General features: G+C 40.3%; 1 protein-coding gene across 2 annotated transcripts in view; it reads left to right on the top strand.

The window, feature by feature from the left end:
* The window catches only part of VSIG1 (V-set and immunoglobulin domain containing 1), a 31,695-nt gene extending 10,516 nt beyond the window's left edge, over positions 1–21,179 (top strand). The window contains exons 2-8 of one of the 2 annotated variants that reach the window (XM_032250886.1): positions 2,504–2,667; positions 5,863–5,970; positions 11,579–11,777; positions 14,780–14,935; positions 15,346–15,465; positions 18,196–18,343; positions 19,176–21,179. In XM_032250886.1, coding sequence (XP_032106777.1) covers positions 2,504–2,667; positions 5,863–5,970; positions 11,579–11,777; positions 14,780–14,935; positions 15,346–15,465; positions 18,196–18,343; positions 19,176–19,497 — 1,217 coding nt within the window. In that variant the 3' untranslated portion in view covers positions 19,498–21,179. The remainder of the gene's footprint in view (positions 1–2,503; positions 2,668–5,862; positions 5,971–11,578; positions 11,778–14,779; positions 14,936–15,345; positions 15,466–18,195; positions 18,344–19,175) is intronic. The other variant, XM_032250887.1, reaches the window with a different exon arrangement.
* The last annotated feature ends 4,729 nt before the right edge of the window (positions 21,180–25,908 follow it).

Raw genomic sequence — 25,908 nt, 5'->3', positions numbered from 1 at the left:
GTAAGGCTGGTTCAACATTCAAAAAGCATTCAGTGTAATCCACCATATCAACAGACTAAAGAAAAAAATATGATCATATCAACTAATGCAGATAAAGCATTTGAAAAAAATCCAATACCCATTCATCATTAAAACTCAGCAACTTAGAGGGTGTATTCGTTTCCCAGAGCTGCTGTAACAAATTGCCACAAACTGGGTGGCTTAAAGCAAGAGAAATTAATTCTCTCACAGTTCTAGAGGCCAAATGTTTTAAATCAAACTGTTGGTTTCTTCTGAAGTCTCTGAAGGAGAATCCGTGCCATAAGTCTCTCCTAGATGGCTGCTGGCAATTCTCGGTATTCTCTGGACTGTAGATGCATCGTTCCAGTCTCTGCTTATGTCTTCACAGAGCCTTTCCCTTTGTGTGTCTCTGTGTTAAGTCTCCCTCTCAATTTTTTGGTAAGGACAGCAGTCATTGAATTTAGGGTCCACTCTAAATCAATGATGATCTCATCTCAAGATCTTTAATTACATCTTCAAACACCCTATTTCTAAACAAGAATTTACATTCACAGATACTGGATACTGTAATACACAGTATTACATGTAATTTAAAAAATGTAATACACAGATACTGTGAATTACATTCAGTATCTACGTACACGGTGTTACATACACAGTATCTGTGTATTACATTCACAGATACTGGAGGTTAGAAATTGGACTTATCTTTTTGGGGGACATGATGCAACCTGCTACAGAGGAGAATTACCTCAACTTGATAAAAACACCTACAAGCAACCTGCAGCTAACATTGTACTTCATGGTGAAAGACTGAACACTTTTACCCTATGATTGGAAACAATGCAAGGATGTCCACTCTCATCTCTCTTATTCAATGTAGTACTGGAAGTTGTAGCCACTGCAATTAGGCAATGAAAAGAAATAAAAGGCATACAAATTGGAAAGGAAGAAATAAAATCTGTATCCCCAAAAGACTTGAATCTAGATTATATAGAGAACTCTCAAAACTCAATCATTAAAAAACAACAATCCAATTAGAAAATGAGCAAAAGATATAAACAGATATTTTGCTGAAGATGTACAAATGGAAAATAATCCCATCAGAAGATACTTAGCATCAGCATTATCTATTTGAGAAATGCAAATTAAAATCACAATGATTACATTACTTCATACCTGCCACAAGGGCTAAAGTAGAAAACTGTGACAATACCAAATGCTGACAAGGATGCAGGAAAACTGAATCCTTTTTGTTGGGAATGTATAAAGGTACAGTCACTCTGGAAAAGAGTGGGGCTGGTTTTTAAAATAAAATTAAATATGCAACCAGCATATGACCCAGCAATTGCAAACTTGGACATTTGTCCAAGAGAAATAAAAATGTATTTTCATGCAAAATCTATACCTGAATGTTCACTGGAGTTTATCCAATACCCAAAAGCTGGACACAGCCCAGATGTCCTTAAATGGGTGAACTGTTAAACAAACTGTATCAGATATATATCATCAGGTACTACTAAGCAATAAAAAAACAACACACTACTGATATACACAGCAACTTGGATGAAATTTTAGATAATTATGCTGAGTGAAAAGAGTCAATTCCAAAAGGTTGCCATGATTCCTTGTATATAACATTTATGAAATGACAGAATTTTTGAAATGAAAGACAGATTAGTGGTTGTCCATGGGGACAGGAATGGGGTGCAGGATGGAGGTGAGTGTGATTATAAAAATGTCAACATGAGAAGTCTTTGTGGTGATGAAACTGTTCAATCTCTTAACTGTGGTGGTAAATCTACACAAATCTACATGTGATAAAATATACAATTAAATGTGTCCGTCCACACACACAAGAGTACATGTAAAACTGGAGAAATATGAATAAGGTCGATAGGTTTTATCAATGTCAGTATCCTGGTTGTAATATTATACTATCGTCTTTCAAAATGTTACCATTGGTGGGAACTGGGTAAAGTGTACATGAGATCTGTCTTATTTCCTAGAACTGCATGTGAGTCTACAAATACATAAATAAAAATTTCAATTAAAAATTATTGAGGACCCCGAAAAGAAACTGTATGTTTTGCCTGAGATTTACCTGATTTTAAAACTAAAAGCCCGACATTCAAGGAATTCCCTTGGTACTGGGAAAACTGGATCAGTTGTTTTCTATACTGACAGACAGTTTTGGGTCCCTGGACAAGACTTTAAGAACCTGTGTAAGGCTGCCCTTAATACAGAAGAAATTCTCAGTTCAGTGTTATTACCTCACCATCAGCTAGAATTTGAGTATCTTCATATGACAATTTGTTAGAAACTCCCCTCCCCCTACCGCAGTGAGCCCCAAGAAAGCTCAGCTTTCCTGCATGATTTATTCTGCCTTCTCCCCCTCACCTTAGATTCCTCAAATAAGGTGTCTTTGTAAGTGTTTTGTGATGAAACAGTGTAATCAGAATGTGAGTATGTACTATTTTTTTTTTGATGATTATCTTTTCAGGTCAGGTTAGTGTGGTGCAGGTGACCATCCCACACAGTTTCGTGAATGTGACTGTTGGATCTAATGTCACTCTTGTCTGCATCTACACCACCACTGTGGCCTCCCGAAACCATCTTTCCATCCAGTGGTCTTTCTACCATAAGAAGGAGATGGAGCCAACTTCCGTAAGGACACTTTTCCTAAACCTTTCCCCTTTTGTAGTTCTGACTGAAAACTGTTGGGGCCGAAAGAATGTGAAATGTGAAAGAATGGTATGCCAGGGACAGCAGCGGCAGGAATCTCAGATACAAAAAGTTTGAAGATAGCTGTATAGGGAAGATCATCATCTAAGTGACTTGACTCTTGTCTTCTCTTCATATTTAGTTATAATCCATTATCTCTGGTCTGTGTAGATCAACATCAAGTGTATCATGTATTTTAGAGAGGACAGGAATGGTCCTTCTCATAGGTGAAATGAGCAGTAATTCTGATAGGGCTCCCCCTCCACCTTTATCTCCCATTATTTCCAGAAGAACTTATTCAAATACAAGTCCTGATTGATCTGAAGATCTCTGCCAAATTTAATATCTAGGATCTGGCTGTCAAGTGAGCTAGCTCACCGAGCTAGACTGAGGCATGACAGTTTGAGACTTCCTAGATGGGTGAGGAAGGGCCATAGTAGTGATGAACCCTGGGTAATCAAGAGCAGCCTGAGGATAGAGAACAGAGGATGGAGTGGGTAGGTATAGGGTGGGGGGGAAGAGGTTGCCAGGAAAGGATGGGGTGAAAGTCAAGAGAGGAGAATGATTTCAACATGCAAGCTGCCTATTCCTAGGTTTCCTTCATCAGGCCTTGAGGGAAATTCCTTCTTTAGCCCAAGGATTAAAATTGTATACTCAAAAGGGTGTGTGTGTGTGTGTGTGTGTGTGTGCACGCATGTGTGCATGTGTGTGTTTGTGTGTTTGTGTGTTCATGTACATGTGTATGTGAGCACATATACCATGCATGTCTACACATATTCCTTGAGGGAACAGGTCTGTGGCTTTCATCAGGTTCTCAAAAGGATACATGACCCCAAACAGAGTTTAGAGAAGAGACAAGTCAGTGTGGTTTGAAATAGTTGGATGCAGCTGAATTGGGCCTTGAAGGAAAGGAAAGGTTTTGATTAGTAGAAAGATAGAAGGAGAACAAGTTGAGGGGTTGGGGGAAGCCTAGGGGTCAGAGTGGAGAAGAAGGAAGGCATTAATTTAGAGGAGCCACATGTTGGCCAGTGTCACTTTAGCCATTACAAGTCCTTCAGAGGTGCTGAGTCCTCTGTTTACAAATCCTGAGTGTTTAGCAGAAAACACTATAGGGAAAGATTCCATCAATGCCACTCTCTAGTCCAAGTTAAACCATTTTGCGCAATACTGGTTACCTTGGACGAGTATCTATATCACGCTGTTCCTCTCTTTAAAATATGGTAGATCAGGAATACCCATGGGGAATCAACTGACACAATGCATGTGAACAATATAAAGCGCTATAAGTTGTATCCCTTGTAAAGACTATTATGATTATCATCCACAGCAGCACCACCACCAACAGTGCTCCTACCAGTTTCCATCATCCAAAATGTCCAAACCCAAGACCTTGCGTGTTGCAGTCAACTAAGAAATTCTTGCCTTCTTTTGCAGGCTGATAATCACATGTCCTTTCTTCCTTTTTAAAATTCAATTTCCTGACTAGCCTTTTCAACACATTGTTTATCTGCAGGCTTCAAATCCATCTTATTTTGCCAGGAGAGGCTGGATTTAGAGAGACCTTGCCAATGTATTTTGAAGTGTTTTCTGCTTGATACTCAAATCAAGATGTTCTTAACTGCCTGAAGGCTGGGCAAGGCCAGTCTCAGTTCAAAACCACACATTTTTATTTATGCCTCCTCTGACACTCGAATTTGCAATGCCACCTCTTGGTTGAACTATGTATCTAATGAGGAACTGGGAGGGAGTTGCACAGCCAAAGGATCTTGTGACCAGCAATGAGCTTTTTCTATACGGGAAAGGCAAGGGAAAAAGATACGGTGATTGAATTGAGCCCAGAATGTTTCTTAGAAGCACCTTTAAAAAAAAACCTGTTAACAAATATTTATTGAGTATCTTATTTACTTGCCATTTGCTTCATTCTTCAAAACGTCAGGTACAGGTAGGGCAAGTAATTTAAGATATATACTTTTTTGGAATGTCCACATCAAAAGATGGCCTCTGCACTGAGCTGCTAGATCAGGCAAAACATACTCTCTGATCTTAAAGCTGCATGATACCTGTGTTACGCCTGTGTCTTAGCCACATGGAAGACAAGCTTTTGTGTTTTTATTGCTCCCACAGCTTGGGAACAATAACAACCATCCCCTAAAAAGGCAAATTTTATCCTCCTTCTATTTTCCCATCTTGCTTTGGCATACCCTAGCCAGATCCCCATTACAACCATCTTTAGCTCTCTACTTCTAGAGAACTGGAGTCCTTCCCCTGTCTCCTCATATCCTGCTTGCATGGGCTTCTCACTGCTTTGCCGGATGAGTAGTTTTGAAGCCCTAGTGAAAACCACCTGATGAATGTCAGTTCTTCTTCTTGCTGTGCCACTTAGCTATTGACTGGGTGATCGTAGACAAGTCATTTGACCTTTCAGGTCTTCAGTTTCCCATCTTTAAAATGGGGCTACTTACCTATCTCATAGGTTTAATATGAAGATAAAATGAGATAATGCTTGTGAAGCACTAGGAAATCTTCTACCCAGTAAGCATTCAGTGAATGCGAGCTTTTATTTTTGGCATCATCACTTACAAAATGGTGATTTTGCAAAATACCTGTTCCCACCATACCCCTGGTGATCTAAAGGGACTGAGTCATGGGCACCAGGGAACCTAGCTCAAGAAGATACACTTGAACAGGGACAGGGCTCTTCAGGGCCATCTTAGCCCAAGATCAGCTTCCAGTTCCACTGCTCACCAGGTCCATGTGGCTAAAGGCAGGGCCCAGGCCCATTCTCCACCTTCTTCTTATGCCTGAACTGAAAGCCTGCTCAATCAAGAGGTTGCAAACATCCTGTGTTGAGGTGGTATTTTTCAAAATGGGATTTGGCCTCCATTTCAAGGCTTTTCTTCTTTGAGTGCATTCAAAATTCTGCAGAGCGTGTTGTGTGTTAATCTAGGGATTGCTAGTGGGACATTTATAGGAGGATAAAAAGATTGTTGCACTATTAGATGATTCTGTGATTTATGGGACTAAAATGTTGCCAGGCATCAGTGGTCACACAGCGATTCAGTTCAACTCCTGGGTTGATGTGGCAGTATACTATATAGCATTCAGCTCTCAGATCCACCCATTTCTGCTCAAACACAGCACAGCTCGTGCCTCAGTACTGAGGGTATGGAGGAAAAGGCAGTCAGTCAGTGTCTAAAAATGACGCATGCAAGAGACGCTCGGGGAAGATGTAGCTGGACCTCTCAGGTAAGAGCGCTTATTGGTGTACTACTAGACTTCTTCATTGTTCAGAGACTCCAGGGCACTGGCACCAGCTTTAGGAATGGGATGGGAGGGTCTGACTTTGGTAACAATCTAGGTCAGCACAAGCCCCTGACAAAACTGGGACAGTCTTGAGTTTACCTTGAGTTCTTCTGCCTCTTCCTAAAGACTCAGGACCCTATTGCTGCTCTGATAAGGGGAGTGGCCAACTCTTTCCATAGTCCCATCGTCTCTTTCCTGAAATAATTGTGTTAGATTTGCAACTGACTCTGAGGCCTGGTGTTCCTAAATACCCAGGGGCTAATGTTATCTCTTACTGACTATCCCCTCTGGCGAATAGGCACTGAAGTATCCCACAAGTCTTCCCACAAAGAAGGCCAGGATATTCATCAGCATGGTCCTTCTCTCAGAGAAACACTTCTCTCAGAAAATATGAACAGCTTTAGATAGTCAATCCCTTAACAGGGAATCTCAGCTGAAAAATCTAGGGGAGGTATGAGCAGGCTAACATGGAAATTTGGGGTGGTCTGGTGGTCTGGTGCCTTTCAGTTCGCACAGATGGCCTCATCTTCCATACAGCCTATTAATGCTAAAACCACAGAGACCTTACCTGTCCATGAACAGAGCATGCACTGATTCTGCTTAGCATGAATCTCTCAGACAATACTTATTCTTCACAAATGTTCATAGTGAAGAACACCCTTTGCCAGACTCATAAACCACTTGGACTACTTCTTTCCAAGGACCTAGTGTTCTTATGTTTTCTGGCTTCTCAGATTTTACAACCTGGCCTGTTCTCTCCAGGTAGTATTGTATTAAATGCTTTTTGAATGTCAGTAGGGGAGGTGTTCCATCTCCTCAGGGACATTTGAAAATGGAGGAGGTGTTGGTTTGATTCTTATGACTGGGAGTCATTAATGACATTAGTGGGTGGTGGCTATGTCCTGAAATACATATATCCTGAAATGCAGATGCTGAATGTACTGAATACATAGGACAGAGCCACACAACAAAGAGTTGTCTGCCCAAAATGCCAATGTCACCCCTACTGAGAAATACTTCAAGTTCTTCCCACCCCACCATCAAATGTATGTATTGTGTCCCATTCACTTTCTGCTAAGTCTAATAAATTAATCTAATGATAAGGTGTTAGGGACTAATGATAGCGTATTTTGCTCTCTTCTAAAGAACATATTGAATCAGGGACCTTCCATGCCTTCTTCCAAAAGAAGCAACTCAAATGGTAGATATTCAGGTAAATGGAAGGTTGGAAAGACAGTGGTTTGGAAGCAAGAGAGTCTTTCTTTTGGTATCCTATTTCTTCCATGTGCCATCCTGCCCCTGAATACAGTCCAAAGAAAATTCTGAGCTTGTGGCCATTGCCACCTTATACCTACACACCCCTCCCTTACTCCATGTCTGGACCCTCTATCAAAAGTACAAGAAAGTAAGAAGCTGGAAAGGAAAGAATGCGTGGTTGCTGTGGACATCCATGCCCTCCACATTCCCAGAAGGAACCTGCAAAAGCAGCTCTGGGAGCTAACTCAGACTCAAACAGAAAGCAGACTGAATTCCTTCAACCCTTCTTGTTTATATTCTATGCTTCTAGTTAGAGAACAGTGTCACTAAGCTGAGGAAAAAGTCTTTTAGGACAAATCTGGTTCCCAGCTGCACGGCCTTGTGTGAATAGGAACTTGGCACAGTAGGACAGGAAAGGCTGCTCTGCAAAGAACTGAGGGGCCTGCAATTGCAGCTGGCAAATGTTGAGGGCATCATGTGGTGAACACACTCAGCATGGGAAGCATCATGCCAGTAAATAGCAGCAATTGGCAGGAGAAACATTGGGCTGGAGCAGGGAATGGAATGGCCCCAAAAGGGGAAGGTTGCCCAGGAATCATCTTTTTCATCTTAAGAAGGACTATGAGTACCATCGTAATATATTCAGTGGGAATCAGGAGGTCTGGATTCCAGGTCTGACTGTAAATTGTGTGACCTTGGGAAAATTGCTCCCTCTTTTGAGGCCTTGGTGCCCTTTTTGTATTAGAAGAGGATGAATTTGAGTTTGCTGACCGGAGGCCTCTGGGTCAGATTCAGCCAATGGATGTATTTCAGTCAGTCTGCCCAGTATTTTGCTTGTTTGTCTCAACATTTTTAATGCCTTGTTTGCATTGACTTTTCAGTTCCCTGCAGTCCCCATATTTGTTATGATCTTACCACTAGCCCCTCCCAGCCATTTCCCATATTTCCAATATCTATCGAGCTCCTGAAGGTCCCTTAACCTTAGAAACCACAAACCAAGCTCTCTCACAAGGATCTTGTAATTGATGTACAACTGTGACTGTATCCATCAGCCTCTAGCGTCACCCAGGGGGCAGGAAGAGAGGACCTTGAGAGAAAGCAGCGCAGTCTCCCATAAACCCAAGTGCAAAGTGCAAGTGAATAAAAAATTAGCAAGCACCCCTGATGGAAACACTGGGATGGATTTTCTTAAAAAATTACCTCCTCCCCTCCCCCACCCAAAGATGTGGCGTATTGAACATCCGGAGCTTTTTCTGGACCTCCATTGCGTTGATGTCTAAATTGATAATATTCTTTCTTTTAAAAGCACACAAGCCGCACAGAATCATAGGCCTGGCCTTGGCCACCGTTCAGCTTTGATTTTTAAAAGGGTTATTCTTTTATGAAAAATGGAATCAAGTTGTAGTCCTTCCTATATGATTAGATAAGAAGTTTCAGGAAAACACTTCTTTTTTTTCTTTACAAGGGCAGTGTGACTGTGTGGAATTCCCCCTAACAGAAAGCCCCTCCATGTATGTGTCTGGCTATCTAGCCCCAGGCACTTTCCTTCTCACACAGAACTGTGAAGCCAAAGCCTTGCCTCTTTTAGGTCTCCATTCTTAGCCCTCACTGCCCCCATTTCTATCTCTAATACCTTTTAGTGTCAATAGTGAGAAGGCAAAATGTATTAGACTACAGCCTGACAAGCTAGCATAGAAGAGGCAGTAAAGGTCTTTTTCATAGGTAAAGGTCCAGGGCCTCATTGCTTATATGCTTATTTGACCTTGACTTATATCCAACTGTGGAACTTTTACAGTGGCTTCTTTTCATATCCTAATTCTGGCCTAAAACACACTGTTTTGGCCTCATGATCTCTACAGAAATAAGGTCCTTTTCACCTGGCTCCTCTGGGACTTGCTGTGGGCCTCAGGCAGGACTGATGTTGTATCTCATTGTGATGTCATCAAGCATCAGCATAAAACAGGGCTGATGTTTTACACTGTCCACAGTCTTCTTGGGAGGAGGGGACGTGGCCAGATGTTGAGGCTGTAAAAGGCTCTTTTGATGGACAACAGACTAAACTCCAGGTAAGAAAAAAACAGGACCTCAAACTCTCAATTAGGAAGTAAATAAGCCCATGCTACCTCGTGAAATTGAAAGCCTAATAGTGTGAGTGTCAACTCAAATGACAGTAATCCTCTGATGAGTTGAACCTCCTTCTGTCCCACTTGTATACCTTGAGTTAATTCTGGCTTTCTGGTTTGGAAGCCAAACAAGACCATTCTGGGGCAAGAGTTTGTGATTTCAGTAGGTGTGAATGAATGAATTATAAATGGCTGCATTTGTAATGTAGGCAAGGAAGCACATTCATGTTAGAAAAAGCTGGGGAGAGAAAGAGTTTTCTCTGTAAATGTTCTCTTTTCCTGGGATTTTCCCTCAAAATCCAACTTTCTGCCTTACTTTTAAAATATATTGACTTTCTGCTTAAAGGAGAATACATTTGAATTCATCAACGCAATATCATCTGGTTTTCTAATTGCTTTCCCTCTTTTATTGCCCTATCAAGGTAGAGCTCACAGTACAAGGAATTAGGAAAATTGGATTCCAAACCTGTCTCAACTGTCAATTTTGTATCTTTTAATTTTTTAATTAATTAATTAATTAATTTTCCCTCTGCCAACCGCCGCTGCGCCAGCTCCTGCATCATGTCTTTTATTTTTTAACCTGTCTGGGCTTTGGTTTCTAAAGTGAGGGAAGATAATTAAATGAACTGTAAGGGCTTCCAGTAGATTTTATGAAAACATTAGTCTCGCCAGACTAGGACAATACAATTTATTGAACAATAACAATCACTTGAGTAACATACAATTACGTGAAACTAACAAAGTGTATACATAGAAGGTGTGTATTATGAAGGGACCTCAGGAATTACCTAGTCCAGTGATTCCCTAGCTTCAATCATTCATGTAGCATCTCCCTGATTTTTGTTATATTTGTGTGTCACCAGCACTATTTGTTATTTAATGTTATTTTCTGTATTGACTTGGTTTCTTAATATCTTAAAAAATATCTACCTTAATCTACCCTAAGCAACAATATTCAGGAAGTCATAAATTTAAGGTGCTAGATATTTATCTTTCTAATACACATGCAAATTTGTAAGTTTTCATTTATGTACTACCTAAAATCAACTTAAATACCTATACTTGGTAAATACATATCATACTTTGGAAAACATTACTCTGTTTTCTCATTCAGATGTGGAAAGTAAAGGCTGGAGAGATTAAATACCTTTGTTTCTTATCTAAAACCAGGTTGCCATGGAGGCATGACTAGAGGCCACCTCCCCTAACTATGTCACAGTGAGAGGCAGAGCTGTGGCTAACTCAGGCCACCTGACCCCTACACCATAAATAGATCATAATGGCAACTGTGGGAGCAGCATGAAATTCACCACATCATGCTGCTCCCACAGTTGCCATTATGATCTAACTATGCTTTCTAATAGAGATAGGACTAGAATCCAGATCTTAAGTTTTATAAGTTATAATAATAATAAATGAGTCCTTGTGGCTTAGATGGGTCATTTAATCTCTCTGGGTCTGAGTTGCCTTATTTGTTTAAATGACAGAAGAATTCCAGTTCTGCCTCCTGCCACATGGGGAGAAAGATGGTAGCTATCAATGGCTGAGCACTTCTGAGGTCCTTTACTAGATTTCGTGGTTTCATCCTCACAACACCTCTTTAAAGGGATGGGACCAGATGATTTCTAAGACACTTTTCTGCTTTGCTTCTAATAAACAAAACAAACCCAAGTTTGCCTATCCAAAAGAGTAGATGTGTCTGAAAGGAGCATGAACATTTGAACATTTAAGGAAACCAAATAGTCTCACTGGGTAAGGTAAATTAAAAATTTTTAAAGTTTAAAAAAAAAAAAAATGATGGTTTTGGTTTCCCATCAGACATTTGTGTTCTATATAATGAGTTTCTCTCAGGTATAGCCATTAAGTGAGCATCTTGATATCCTAGCCCAAGCTTAGGTGTTGAATCCTGTCAGCTCCAGCTGCCTCCTCCTCTGTAAGATAGGCATACTAATCTCTGCCCTGATGACATCACAGAGCTGCTCTGAGGACCAAATGCACAGCTGTGAGCAAACTAAAGTGCCCCACAGAGTTGAGAAATCTTGGCCACAGGGACCTAGTGGGGGGAAGATGCTGCTTCTTTATAAAGGTAATGTGTTTAGAAGAAGCTTTCAGGTAGCTTATCCCAGTCTTGGACACTCTCCAGTTCTCATTTCTGTTATTTTTCTGTCTAGATTTACTTTTCTCAAGGTGGACAAGCTGTTGACATCGGGCAATTTAAAGATCGAATTATAGGGTCCAACGATCCAGGTAATGCATCTATCACTATCTCACATATACAGCCAGCAGACAGTGGAATTTACATCTGCGATGTTAACAACCCTCCAGACTTTTTCGGCCAAAACCAAGGTGTCCTCAACGTCACTGTGTTAGGTATGAGCATTTTTTTCTGCCTTTTCTTTTCTTGGAACAAGTTAAGACACTGAGTGAACCAGGGCAGTGAATTATGATGCCAATTAAGTCTCTGTAGGTAAATATACTCCCTAATCCTTTCATTATCAGGGAAATATAGACACCAGCCCAACCCATATAGTAACACTGAAAACTCACTCATCAAACATGCAGAAACAATTGTGCAAAAGGGCTGCAAAAATGGCAGCAGTAGATGACCCAACCTCCAGGGATCTCTATCTCTGAGGAATGGAATGAGAATAGATGGGACAACCTACTGTCCCACAAAATGATCACTAGCAACTCTTTCAGAGGAAACCTCCATTTAAAGCCAGAGCTACCTGGGGGAGAATACTGTCAACTTATTCCTTTTAGGCAGGAGAGTGCCTTTTAAAAATGCTAATACTATTTGGAAAAAGGACTACACATTAATCTAGTGTAGAGAATCAAGGTATCTACATACAAATATTCATTATAGGATATTGAACAAGCCATATCTGCTCTTAAAATGAATTTAGGGTCTCAATTGTTCAGTATTTATTGAGTTACAGTGATGGAGGTGTTGTTTTTGCCCTTGGAGAGCTTCCAGTTTTGGCCATTTCTAGAAGTCCTTCCATCCTCTGTCTGAGAGGACAATGAGGGCTAAGCTCCCATCTGCAGTCTAGGATCGGGAAGTATCAAAGCAAGGGATGAAAGGGCTGCCAATCCTCAACTCTTACAGACAGACCAGTGGAGACGAGCATTTTCCCACTTCTAGTTAGCCCCAAATGGAGCTGACTTAGTCATTGCTCCTCTCAAGCTGTGTGCATATATCACAAGAAAGGAGGAACTGGATTGTGCAACTCATTCCCGGTTTTTGCCGTAATTTAGTTCAAGTCCTGGTGTCCAGCTTTGTGATGAAACACCCCCATTTAATTTTCTGTTCAAATTTTTCTATTCTGCTGTAAAGGCTATAAAATAGCCATCCTTTTTAAAAGGTGGTATCTAAATCTAGTGATAGCTCCAATGGACTTCTGGCTAAATAGCTTAGTTTAGGATAGGCAAATCCAACAAGTTATTCCTACCTGAGAAAATCCTTGGTAAGAAAGAGAGAATAAAGAACTAAGTAGAAGGATACTTCATTTAATTAAAAGACACTTTTTTTAAAAAAAAAGGGCTAGTGAAATGTTTCAGAATTATAGCTATATGCATCCATCTTCTCGTACCTGTGTACAGATAATGAGAGCCTGGGATGGCTGAGCTGAGCAGAAGTCAATGGGAGATTAGTAGCAGGAATTAGTCCTGCTGTGGCCAACAGAAATTCCAGGTGCTAGGCCCTATATATATTATTGTATTTAATCTTTGGACCAGCCAGAGGTTAGATAATCTCCTAGTCACATTTTACAGATGAGTCAACTGAGGTTTGGCTAAGTTTGGTAACTTGCCTATACAGATCCAGGGTAGAGTTACAGAGCCAGTATTCTGTGTGGACACAGAGCTGTTCCCCTAACCACTGTTTCTCAGGTAAGAGCTGCAGGGTTGAACAGTATGACACATTTCATATCCAACTCATCTAAATTAGAGAACCTAAGCCTTTGAAGGGTTCTAGAGCCAAATGAAGATAAGGATGGTGAATTGGAAAGCACAGAAATTTATACCATTATCTGTATATAAGATAGATATATAAGGTGTATAAGATAGATATATAGATATAAAATAAATATCTAAGATAGATAAGAGATATAAGATAAATATGTAGATATTATATATAAGATAAATGCATAAGATACATAAGACAGAATAAACTGTGCAAAGCAAGATGAATGAGGAGATTCAGATTCCCAGCTTCCCACAGGACTTCTCCCCTGATGTGTTTTCATGAGCAGCTAAAACTCTATGTCCCAAACTGACCTCATTAGTACCCCTTGCTCCTTGTCACCTCTTCTCCTAAAACCTGCTCCTCCTGCTGTGGTCTTGGAGGCCTCTTACCCTCTCTAAAGTCATCTGTCATCCCTCTCCCACACCACTTTACAACCGTGTCAAAGTTGCTTTTGAATTCCTGGTGCCTAGTTCCATGCCAGACCCACAGAAGGCATGGTTGCTTGCTGAGTGAAGGATGAACAAAGATTTCAGTGCTGGGTAGTGTGCATCCCCAAAATGGGCTTCGCCTACTGACGATGCACACAGGCAAATTCAAACTTTTCAACTGTTTTGTGTCACCCACAGATAAATAAATGCAAAAAAGGAAAGACTCATAAGAGAAAAGAGAAATACAGCATTAACAAAATGTTTTTAAAAGAATAAATAATAGGTTATTTCAGAGTATTTAAGGAATCTATTTTTCTTTAAAACTATGCTTTTAAAGTATAAACTATGCTCCTGGTCGTTCAGTATTTGCTTATATTTAGCTGTTTTTAAAAAGGCATATTTTAAGACATAATGCGGAAGTTCATGGTTATAAATCTCTGGAGGAGGCAGAGGAGTCACTATTTGAATCTTGATGATCTGTTGACTACAAGTGCCCTGCACCTGAAGTGAAGTGCTCTACTGTCACCTGGTGGTGCAAGCAGAAAACTGCCAAAATACATTTTAATATAATTATTTTTCTTCTTTTTTTTTTTGAGACCCAGTCTCACTCTGTTTCCCAGGCTGGAGTGCAATAGCAAGATCTTGGCTTACTGCAACCTCTGCCTCCCAGGTTCAAATGATTCTACCGCCTCAGTCTCCCAAGTAGCTGGGATTACAGGTGCCCGCCACCATGCCCGGCTAACTTTTGTATTTTCAGTAGAGACAGGGTTTCACCATGTTGGCCAAGCTGGTCTCGAACTCCTGACTTGGTCTTCCAAAGTGCTGGAATTACAGGCAAGAGCCACCTTGCCCAGCCAAGAAATTTTTTAAAAAAATAAACACACATATTCTGCAAAATGAAAGTGAGGAAGTGACTGCACTTGTCACAGACTGCCATTCATTCTAAAGAATGTTTATTCTTTGTCATTGCCTTGCAGTGAAACCTTCTAAGCCCCTTTGTAGCATTCAAGGAAGACCAGAAACTGGCCACACTATTTCCCTTTCCTGTCTCTCTGCACTTGGAACACCTTCCCCTGTGTACTACTGGCATAAACTTGAGGGAAAAGACATCGTGCCAGTGAAAGAAAACTTCAGTAAGTGTAACCTGCAGTAGATCCTGGAAAGGCCTGGTGTCTGTGGTTGGATGACAGCAGGAGTGTGTGGTTGGCTGCTTGACCTTACAGTTCAATCTTCTTGTTTTCTCGGTGACAGGCAGGGGTGGGGGGTAATGTAAAAAGAATGCCTGTCTGCCAACATGATGATTGCGGTCTGGTCTACTCCCCAAATTCTAAAAGTCAGCTCAGAGGTAGTGAGTATTTAGGGAACAGGCATGGTCCCAGGTGGGTTACCATTCAACTAGTCCCAAGAGGCCTAGTTGAATCCTAAACATCTCAAGAAAGGAAGGTCAATATGGGGGAGTGGGTGGACATTGAATGATCTGTTACACTGATGTTATCTGTACTCAGAGAAGAGATCTCAAAAGTCTATTTCCCATTTTCAACAGACCCAGCCACCGGAATTTTGGTCATTGGAAATCTGACAAATTTTGAACAAGGTTATTACCAGTGTACTGCCATCAACAGACTTGGCAATAGTTCCTGCGTAATTGATCTCACTTCTTCACGTGAGTTGACCATACAACTTTAAGAGTTTTTCCTTAAATCAAGTAGTCTGTGCCTGTCAGCCAAATAAATTAGGATCATTGGTTAGTGCTTCCTGGTTCTCTGGAGATTTGTGTGCTTTATTTACAGGTTGATATGATGAATGATCATGCTAATATCTAATGCTCACATAATAATATATGCCACAGGATGCCCTAAATCCTTTATAGAAAGCAATCTGTTTAAGCTTTACAAAATCGCTAGAAGGTAGGTATTACTATTCAATAATAAAACAGCAGCCTTTCTGATAGCAGCAGGCTGAATTTCTCTTTGTGATGCTGTTGGTAAATCCAGGTGACACTGTAGCTCTGACAAACATATACCTTGCAAAGATCTGCCACTAATAACTATAGTATTATAATAATAACACTCATACCCACAATCATGGTAGCTAATATTTGTGGAGCACGAATTATATGCCAGACACTCCACCAGGTGCCATCTGAGTATTAACTTACTCTATCCTCCTAACCATCCCTACCTAGGGAGGCAGACTATTGTCAGCCTCAATTTGCTGAAAAGAACACTGAAACTCAGGGAAGTAAATGATTTGCTCAAGGTCATCCAGTTAGTAACTGGCAGAGCCAGGATGCCTCTAAACCTCAATTTTCCTATTCAAAGGCGCTTACTCACTCTCTGAGCATAAGATTTAAGAGTTCTGGAATTGTGCAATTGAACCGACCCAGGGGCAACCTCTCAAGGAGTATCTCACCATGTTTGGTTGAGATGGCTCTCAAGGATCACTTAACAACACTTAGGATCTTGTTTCCTTTTTCTAACTTACTTTGAATTTGTGGTTTTAATATATGCCATACCCAGGGGTGGCAAGCTCCACAGGTTATTCCTGTGCAGCTGAGCTTTCTTCCTTTTATTTGTCCTGAAGTTTACTCCTTTATTCTCATATTACTTTCAGCTATTTTTCCTGCATCATTTCTGTTATCTTGCTTTAGAATTCCTTCAATCCTTTTTGCCTTCTCAGAGGTACAATCATACTGCAGATGTAGAGACATGTAGGATTCGGATTTGAGCATTGCTTTCTTTCTAGTCTTTTTCCAGTGATGTCCAGCATTGCCTCCCTCCCTCCCACATCCCTTCTTTCTTTCTTTCTTCCTTCCTCAAATATTTATTGAATATCTGCTGTGTGCCAGGGACTGTCCTACGTGATAGAGATACAGAGATTAAGAAGATGTATGGTCTATACTCAAGGAACTCACAGTTCAGCTGGAGGGACAAACACAGCTAAAATGTGCTAAATGCTATAATAGAAGTCTGAACAGAGCACCAAGAGAGGACCAGTTATGCTTATAGAACTGTGATGTCTTTACCAACCAAATGCTATTTGAGCAGGATCTTGAAGGAACTGGCAAAACCTCTTTATCTATAAAATGGGAAGGTTGAAGGATGACCGTAGAGCAGCAGGGTTAGGAGGGCAACCAGTTCATGATGGGGGAAGAGAATGAAGGGCTTCACATGGCATGTCTCTGAGGGAAAAATCACAAGAAACTGATATATCATCTGATATGTTTGAATTAATTGAAAGAAGTTTAACGGTTTTGTTAGAAATTTTGGGATGAGTGATAATGCATTTATTAATCCCCAAATGAGGCAATTATTAACCTTCAGGAAAATTTTTGTCAATGTTGTACTAGAAAAAATCATAGTATACTGTGTTCCTCAGCTGTGACTGATATTTACACAGTCATACTACTGCAAACTTGGATTTAACTAAAACTTGTGATAAAATTATTTTGGAAGAACGTGGTGGGTGTGAGGGAAGTGGTGTAAAAGAGCTCAATCTCCAGTTTCTAGGGTAGGAAGTTGAAAGAAACTGATGGAAATGGAAAAAGGTAGGGCATATCAGAGCAAGCATAATAAAAACATGGGGGCAAGGAGGTTTTAAAAAAGCATTAAGAGTGGTTGCCTTTCATGAATGGGACTCAGGGATGGGAAGGAGTTAGGCAGGGAACTGCTGTTTTTGTGAGAGATATAGTAGAACGATTTGACTTTTAAAAGTATTCACATATATGCTCTTAATCATAAAAAGTTAAAGGAATTATTATCAGGCAGCTAAAAATATAAGATGTCCATCCTTGTGTGAGGGGTGGCAGATGGAGATGGATTGGCTTATAACCTAGATACAGTCTTCCAGAGACAACACTTCAGGACCTGAAGGTCTGCTGCTCAGCTGGATAGTCTCATACTCACTACGTTTGTCCACGGACTGAGACAATAAACCAGATGCCTGTTTATCAAAACGGGCACATCCGTTCCCAGTGACCAGAATGCATGAGGTTCCTTGGTAAACTTGGATGCCATGGGGGAGGTTTTCAGGGACCGGTTTCACCCATGCTCTGGACAAGCCTAGTGAAATGCCCCCGCCTATAACACAGGCTTATCTCTAGTCACCAGATCACAACTCCATAGTGTCTCAAGACTCTTTTCTCTAAATCCCATTTCAAAAGCAGCCCCATAACCTCCAAGATGACACATTTTATTCTTTATGTGCATAAATACCAATAGTCGTCTCCCCCTGTGAGTCCAAGTGACAGAGTTCTAGGGGTTTCCATCTCCCTAGCCTATACAAGTTATTTTCCCACTAGGTGAATGGCCCTGATATTTCCCACTGGTCACAAACACACATTATAAAATGACAATACATTCCACTTTATTAACCAGCTGCTTTCGTCCTTCAGATCCAGAAGTTGGAGTCATTGTTGGGGCCCTGATTGGAAGCCTGGTAGGTGCGGCCATCATCATCTCTGTTGTGTGCTTTGCAAGGAATAAGGCAAAAGCAAAGGCAAAAGAAAGGAAGACAAATTCTAAGACCATCGCGGAACTTGAGTAAGCCTTCATTTTGTTGTCTTGAATACAGACATTTCTCAGGCATGTCTCTTTCAGTCAGCAATTCCTAAGCACTCCATTTAGCATAAGATATTAGAGGTATCTTTCTGTTTGCCCTCACTGCTTTTAAAAAAGAATAATGATGGCTGCTATTTATTGAGTGCTGTGTGCCAGGTTCTGTTCTAAGCACTTTATGTACATCACCTCATTTAACTATCACAACAATCTTTTTAGGTCCAAGAAAATGTTTTAATATATAACATTAACATACTTGTCTTTATACCAACATAGTCATGAAATATAATTTTAAATATTTTTTTATGGAACAAGAGACCCACAAGGACAAAAGTGTCCAGGGCACACAGAAATTAGAATGTGGCCCAGCCCACAGCCCATGCTCTTAATCACTCTATTACTTCCCTAGTGTGTATCACAGTCATTAATTTTTTCATCTTCTTGCTTCTGCAACTATATATTGGATATCAACCAGGTGCCAAGTATTGTACTAGATGGAGTTGGAAATAGAGATGTGTCAGAGATATGGATTTGGCCCTTAAAGACCTTATTAGATTCTTAGACTCTTTCATTCTAACATCAATTTTCCCACCTTTTAAACACTGGCCTTTCTTAAACTTTCATTATATTGTTGAGGCCTAAACTTTCTGAATCCAAAATGACATATGACCTGACAATGAGTCAGAATATCAGAAATAACAGATTTCCTGAAGTCTGGGACCTATGATCATTGAAGCTACAGAGCATATGTTTCTACATGAAATTTCAAAGTTAGCATCTCCCTAACTTGTTCTTTTCTGGGCCTTCTTTCTTGCAGACCAATGACAAATATAAACACCAGGGAAGAAAGGGAAACAATGTCAACAGAAGATGCTACCCAACTAGAAGCAACTCTACCACCTTCCATTCATCAGCCTGGCCCTGATACCATCCAAGAACCAGACTATGAGCCAAAGCCTACTCAGGAGCCTGCCGCAGGACCAGAGCCTAAGGCAGTGCCTAACCTTGACATCGAGCTGGAGCTGGAGCCAGAGCCAGATCTGCAGTCAGCATTGGAGCCAGAGCCCGAGCCAGAGCCAGAGCCTGAGGCTGTAGTTGAGCCCTTAAGTGAAGATGAAAAGGGAGTGGTTAAGGCATAGGCTAGTGGCCTAAGTACAGCATTAATCATTAAGGAACACATTACTTACCCATTACTGCCGTTTAGAATTCAGACAACCTAACCAACCGCCACCTCCTCCCTCCATTTTGACCAACCTTCTTCTAACAAGGTGCTCATTCCTACTATGAATCCAGAATAAACATGCCAAGATAACTACTAAATCAGTGCAAGTGTTCCTGCATTACTAATGTAGAGTACTCAGAATTTTACTAACATGTAAGCATAACAAATGACAAGGCAAGTGATTTCTAACTTAGTTGAGTTTTGCAGCAGTACCTGTGTTATTTCAGAAAATCTTATTTCTCTCTCTCTCTTTTTTTTGAGATGGAGTCTCACTCTGTCACCCAGGCTGGAGTGCAGTGGCACAATCTTGGCTCGCTGTAACCTCCACCTCCCTGGTGCAAGTGATTCTCCTGCCTCAGCCTCCTGAGTAGCTGGGACTACAGGCACATGGCACAACACCCAGCTAATTTTTTGTATTTGTAGTAGAGACGGGATTTCACCATGTTAGCCAGTATGGTCTTAATCTCCTGACCTCGTGATCTGCTTCCCTGGGCCTCCCAAAGTGCTGGGATTATAGGTGTAAGCCACCGTGCCCAGCCTCTTTTTAGCTACTCTTATGTTCCACATGCACATATGAAAAGGTGGCATTAATTAGATTCAATATTATTTCTAGGAATAGTTCCCCATTCATTTTTATATTGACCACTAAGAAAATAATTCATCACCATTATCTCATAGATTGGAAAATTTTCTCCCAATAAAATAGAGAAGAATATGTAAAGGATATGTCTTAATTGGTACATAGCATTTCCAATCAGGTCTTATAATTAATATTTCATTTCCCATATTAGATTTTTCAAGAAGTCACGCTGGTATCAAATATCTGAGCATGGCAAACTTAAAAATTAACACAGTTTCACACATATAATCCTGGCATTTTGGGAGGCTGATGTGGGTGGATCACCTGAGGTCAGGAGTTTGAGACCAGCCTGGCCAACGTGGCGAAACCGTCTCTATTATAAATACAAAAATTAGCTGGGCATGGTAGCACATGCCTGTAATCCCGGCTACTCAGGAGACTGAGGCAGAGAATGGCTTGAACTGGGAGGTGGAGGTTGCAGTGAGCCAAGATTGCACCACTATACTCAAACCTAGGTGACATAGTAAGACTCCATCTCAAAACACCACCACCACACACACAACTTTAAATGTCAAATAATGTACCAGCAAACATTTTCAAATATAATTTCCTTCAGTGAACACAAAATGTTGATATCACGGGTAATGTACAATTTAGTTTTGAATGAGTTACATTATCACTGTGTCTGGTGTTACCTGCTTTGAAAGGCAGACGAGAAAAGTGTTCTAAATGAACACTGAATGATCTATTTTAGATAATTTCAACTAATAATTTAAATAATCTGTTTAACTGCTGGTATATTTCACATTAATAAAGTGATACCAATCTTGTAGGAATGCTAAATATTACTAAAATGCACTGATATCACTTCTTCTTCTCCTATTAAAAACCTTTTTCATGATCATATTTCTCTCACATTTCACCTAGAAGAAACTTATAGGTAGAATTACCTTTTCACTTGTGGAATCAATTATATTTTAAATCTTACTTTAAGGCTCAATAAATAATATTCAATAACATCTCATTGACAGTACCTTAATAAAAAACTTTCTTGACATTGCATTTATGCATAATAAACCACACATTAAAAGTGTACAAATTGATGAGTGTCAATAGTGTACATACCCATGAAACCAGCACACCCATCTAGAGAGAAAACATTTCCATCAGCCCAAAATATTCCTTCAGGCCCTTTTGTGCAATCCCACCGTTGTCCAGCACCTAGGCAACCAATCATTGTTTTCCGTCACTGGAGATTAACTTTGCCTTTTCTTGGCCCTCATACATATGGGATGATATAATATGTACTTTTCTGTGTCTCACTTCCTTCTAAGGTGAATCCTTTTTAAATGATGTAATGAGTTTCTCATTTATCACTTTCAGAGTTTCATGTAAAGGATTTTATTAAATTGTAAACTCTTTCTATATAGATCATAACCATACACTGATTGAGGTAGAGTTGGTAAGTTTTAAGGCTAGTTAAAATGGAAATTAACATTATACTTGTCTAGGGCCATGGAGAGAAGAGATAGCAAGCTTTTATTTCTGCATTTTCTTTAATGTGTCAATTTTCAGAAAATGTCAGGGAGTTCTGAAGCATCTATAATTTTATTCATACTAAATATGATACTATGATATATGGTGTCTGATGGATTCAAGAAGCAAAATGATGAAGGTCTTAAGAATGACCTAATATTTAGAGATTAAAAAGTAAGCAACAGTGTAAACATCTCAATTACCAGAATGCTCATGTAGCTGGAATTCATTTTTCCTTTCCATTTTTATGATAGAAGCAAATCACAAGAGACTGACATGTAATAGTCAACATTTACACCCACATACGGTATTTTTGATGGATCAGTGCAGTCCAGGAAAGAGAGCACTACTGGTACTCTTATAGAGCTCTGTCCTTATTACCACTGTTCTGTTCAAAATACTGATGAATAGTTGGATCAGTGTCTTGTAACCTTTTTCTGAGGTCATGGATCACCTTGAGAATCTGCTGAAAACTCTAAACCCATCTCCATTGAAAAATGCTTATACATACAATGTGTCACATATAGTTTTGGGTGAATTGCAGACTCCCTGAATCCAAGATGAAGAACTAGTTACTTAGATCAAAACACAGAAAGTACACTTAATAAATTTGTGGATGACTTGCTCCTAGGAAGAATGGCCACTAGGCTATAAGACAGAATCACGATTCAGAATTGACAGCTCAAAAGTGAAGTTGAAATCAACAAAATGAATTTGACAGCAAGGATATAGGTGAATGGCTAGCTGAAGAGGTACATAGGGTGAGGAATAAATGGAAAAATATGGATTTAAAAATATGGAGTATATGTTGCCCAGACAGAAACTCTACATAGGTAAGGTTAGGAATCACATGAGGTTAATCTGAATTTGTACCTTTGGATCTTTCCTTTCAGTGCCATTTCTGGCCTTGTGGCACCTTATTTTCCAAACACCTAGGATTCTCTGTTCCTGCTAGCTCAGTGACCCACTCAGTTCTTCCTCCCTCGGGCAGGACTCATTGCTCAGCTTTTCTGTAACCCGTTTTTGTCCAGTAAACATGATCTTTCCTCATTCAGTGATCTTATTAGGTTGATAAATGAGTTAGTCTTCTTGGGAGTATTTACCTTTTAAAGGGGACTTCAGCACAGATAATCCTTAATCCAAAGAGTCTAAACAATCCAGAGGAGATATATTTCTGAAAAAAACTTCTGAGCCCCTCTCAAACCAAACCAGGTGATTTACCACCCATTCAACCTACTCTGGGCAGCTCAGGTTTGATCAACTTTAATCAGAGCTAGAAGAGAGCTCTGAAATAAATAGTATTCAGACTTTTTCAACCCCAGCACACCTGAGTTATAAGATACACAGTGGGCCACTCCTAACAATGATGAGGCTGGAGGTGGGAGATGATATACAATTAAATTCCTGGTGACAGAGACAGGAAGTGGCTGAGGCAGGTGAATCACGAGGTCAGGAGATCGAGACCATCCTGGCCAACATGCTGAAATTCCATCTCTACTAAAATACAAAAAATTAGCTGGGTGTGGTGGTGCGCACCTGTAGTCCCAACTACTCGGGAGGCTGAGGCAGGGGAATAGCTTGAACCCGGAAGGCGGAGGTTGCAGTGAGCTGAGATCATGCCACTGCACTCCAGCCTGGAGTCAGAGTAAGACTGTCTCAGAAAAAAAAAGGGGGGGGGGGAAGCTGGTTCATTCTTAAATATTGCCACCCAGCCCCTAGATGAGAATCCCTGAGTGCAGAGAAGTAAAATAATCTGCCTGAAATTACACAAAGTCAAAACTAGATCCACATCATCTAGATTTCAGTGCAATGCTTTTTCAACTGCGCCAAACTACAAATTTCAATGAAACAAACCCAAGCTTTAGTAATAAAAGGTTGTTTTACAATGCCTACATGCTGGAAAACACATCAGTGGGCCTCATAAAATGTTTAAACAAATGGATAAAGACTCAATACACCCAATTGTCTTTGAAACTTTGGTTTAAAAACAAATAATTTAGAGATGATAATGAGGGCTCCAGGAAACCATAAAAAGATGTGCCAATAAAGGAAAACTGTTCCACTACTCAAAATACTTCAGACAGGAAATGTCTGGGGTTTCCACACCAAGTAATTCTCCAATTCTCCACAGACATCAACTGGGTGTCCTACAATTTAATTCCACTCTGGCACTACCCAGGTTTGACAAGACTGCCCCAAACTTCAGACACCAGTCACAAGTATTGGGTGCCCAGGGTACCCACACTTCTGTTCGACTTGGGTACAAATTGGGGGTTCCCACAACCCCCTACGCAAGTTTGATAATTTGCTGTAATGGTTCATAGAACTCAAGGAAACACTCTCATTTACCAGTTTATTATAAAGGATATTATAAAGGATATAGATGAATAGCCAGCTGAAGATGTACATAGGGTGAGGTCCATAAGGATCCCAAGATCAGAGCTTCTGTTCCCTTGGAGTTGGAGTGCACTATTCTTCTGGTCTGTGGATGTGTCACCAACCTAGATGCTCACCAAATCCTGTAGTTTAGGACTTTTTGTGGAAGCTTCATCACATAGGCATAATCGACTATTAACTCAATCTCCAGGCCCTCTTCCCTCCCTGGAGGATGGGGAATGGGGCTGAAAGTTCTAATCCTCTAATCATGGCTTGGTCACTAGTAGCCCCCACTCTAAAGCTATCCAGGAGCCCACCAAGAGTTGCATCATTAAAACAAAAGGCACTCCTATAACCTAGGAAATCCCAAGGGGTTTAGAAGTTCTATGTAAGACACTCCTATCACTTAGGAAATGTCAAGGGTTTTAGGAGCTCTGTTTCAGGTATGGGGGAGCTGAGACCAAACATGTATTTCTTATTATGTCACAGCCAAATTAAAGAAAAGCACCAGGGTAGGTGTTACAACTAACCAGTTATTTTCAAAATGCGAGAGTACCTTCTATTTGTTCCACTGTTTTTGAATAGAGGCAGAAAAGAAAAGGAAATAGAATTCAGTAAAGTTGGATTTTGGTACTGGCTGTTTCTCTAGCTCTAGATGTTTTCTCACTTGTAAAATGAAGACAATTTCTGCCCTCTTAAAGACTGCAGTGAGAATGGATGTAAAAACTTATAAATTAAAAAACTGTGGTAGAGCTATACTTGTAGAAATTAGGTCTCCCGACAACTGATTCAGTATTCTTTTTTTCTCTCAACCAGGGATTTTTAACCTTTGGGGAGAATCACAGATCCCCATGAGAATTTGATGAAAGCTATAAATTCTCTTCCCAGAGAAATTCACATTGCAAATTTCTGCTTTCAATTTTAGGCAGTCACTAGAACTGTGAAGCTGGAGCCATAAACCACAAAGTAAAGAATCTTTATACTCTATCAGACTTGCTAACAGATTGATTTGGAGGCCTTGTAGTGTAACAGAATATGGGAACAGAAAGCAGCAGACACAGCCATGTAAGGAATTCATTGTAGTTGGTATAGCTGAGAAATTGGGGAATCGAACACTAGCATCATACAATTACATATTAAGTCAAAGATTACAAAGAAAAACACAGATTTACTTTGAAGTATACAAAACCTCACTGAAATTGTAGATTCTCTATAACAGATATTTAAGAATGTAAATGTTTTCACTATTTTCATTGGCCTTTTTCTTCCATCTTACAGCCTCAGTTAAGCTTTACAATTATTATTACATATATATATATATATATATATATATATATCACCTGTAATCTTTTTTTTTTTTTTTTGAGACAGAGTCTCACTCTGCCACCCAGGCTGGATTGCAATGGCATGATCTTGGCTCACTGCAACATCTGCCTCCTGGGTTCAAGCAGTTCTCTGCCTCAGCCACCCTAGTAGCCGGGATTACAGGTGCCCACCATCACACCCAGCTAATTTTTTTTTGTACTTTTAGTATAGGTGGGGTTTCACCATCTTGGCCAAGCTGTTCTTGAACTCCTGACCTCGTGATCCACCTGTCTCGGCCTCCCAAAGTGCTGGGATTACCTGTGTGAGCCACTGTGCCTGGTCTTATTTATTTTTGAGATGAAGTCTTGTTCTGTCACACAGGTTGGAGTGTAGTGGCACCAACTCAGCTCACTGCGACCTCTGTCTCCTGGGTTCAAGAAATTCTCGTGCCTCAACCTCCAGAGTAGCTGGGATTACAGGAACCCGTCACTACGCCTGGCTAATTTTTTTTAGTAGAGCTGGGTTTTGCCA

The sequence above is a fragment of the Sapajus apella genome, unplaced genomic scaffold (genome assembly GCF_009761245.1).
Source record: "Sapajus apella isolate SASKATOON/1434 unplaced genomic scaffold, GSC_monkey_1.0 scaffold73, whole genome shotgun sequence".
Taxonomy (NCBI): domain Eukaryota; kingdom Metazoa; phylum Chordata; class Mammalia; order Primates; family Cebidae; genus Sapajus; species Sapajus apella.
The sequence above is the reverse complement of the archived record's forward strand: the minus strand, read 5'-3'. Positions and strand labels throughout refer to the sequence as shown.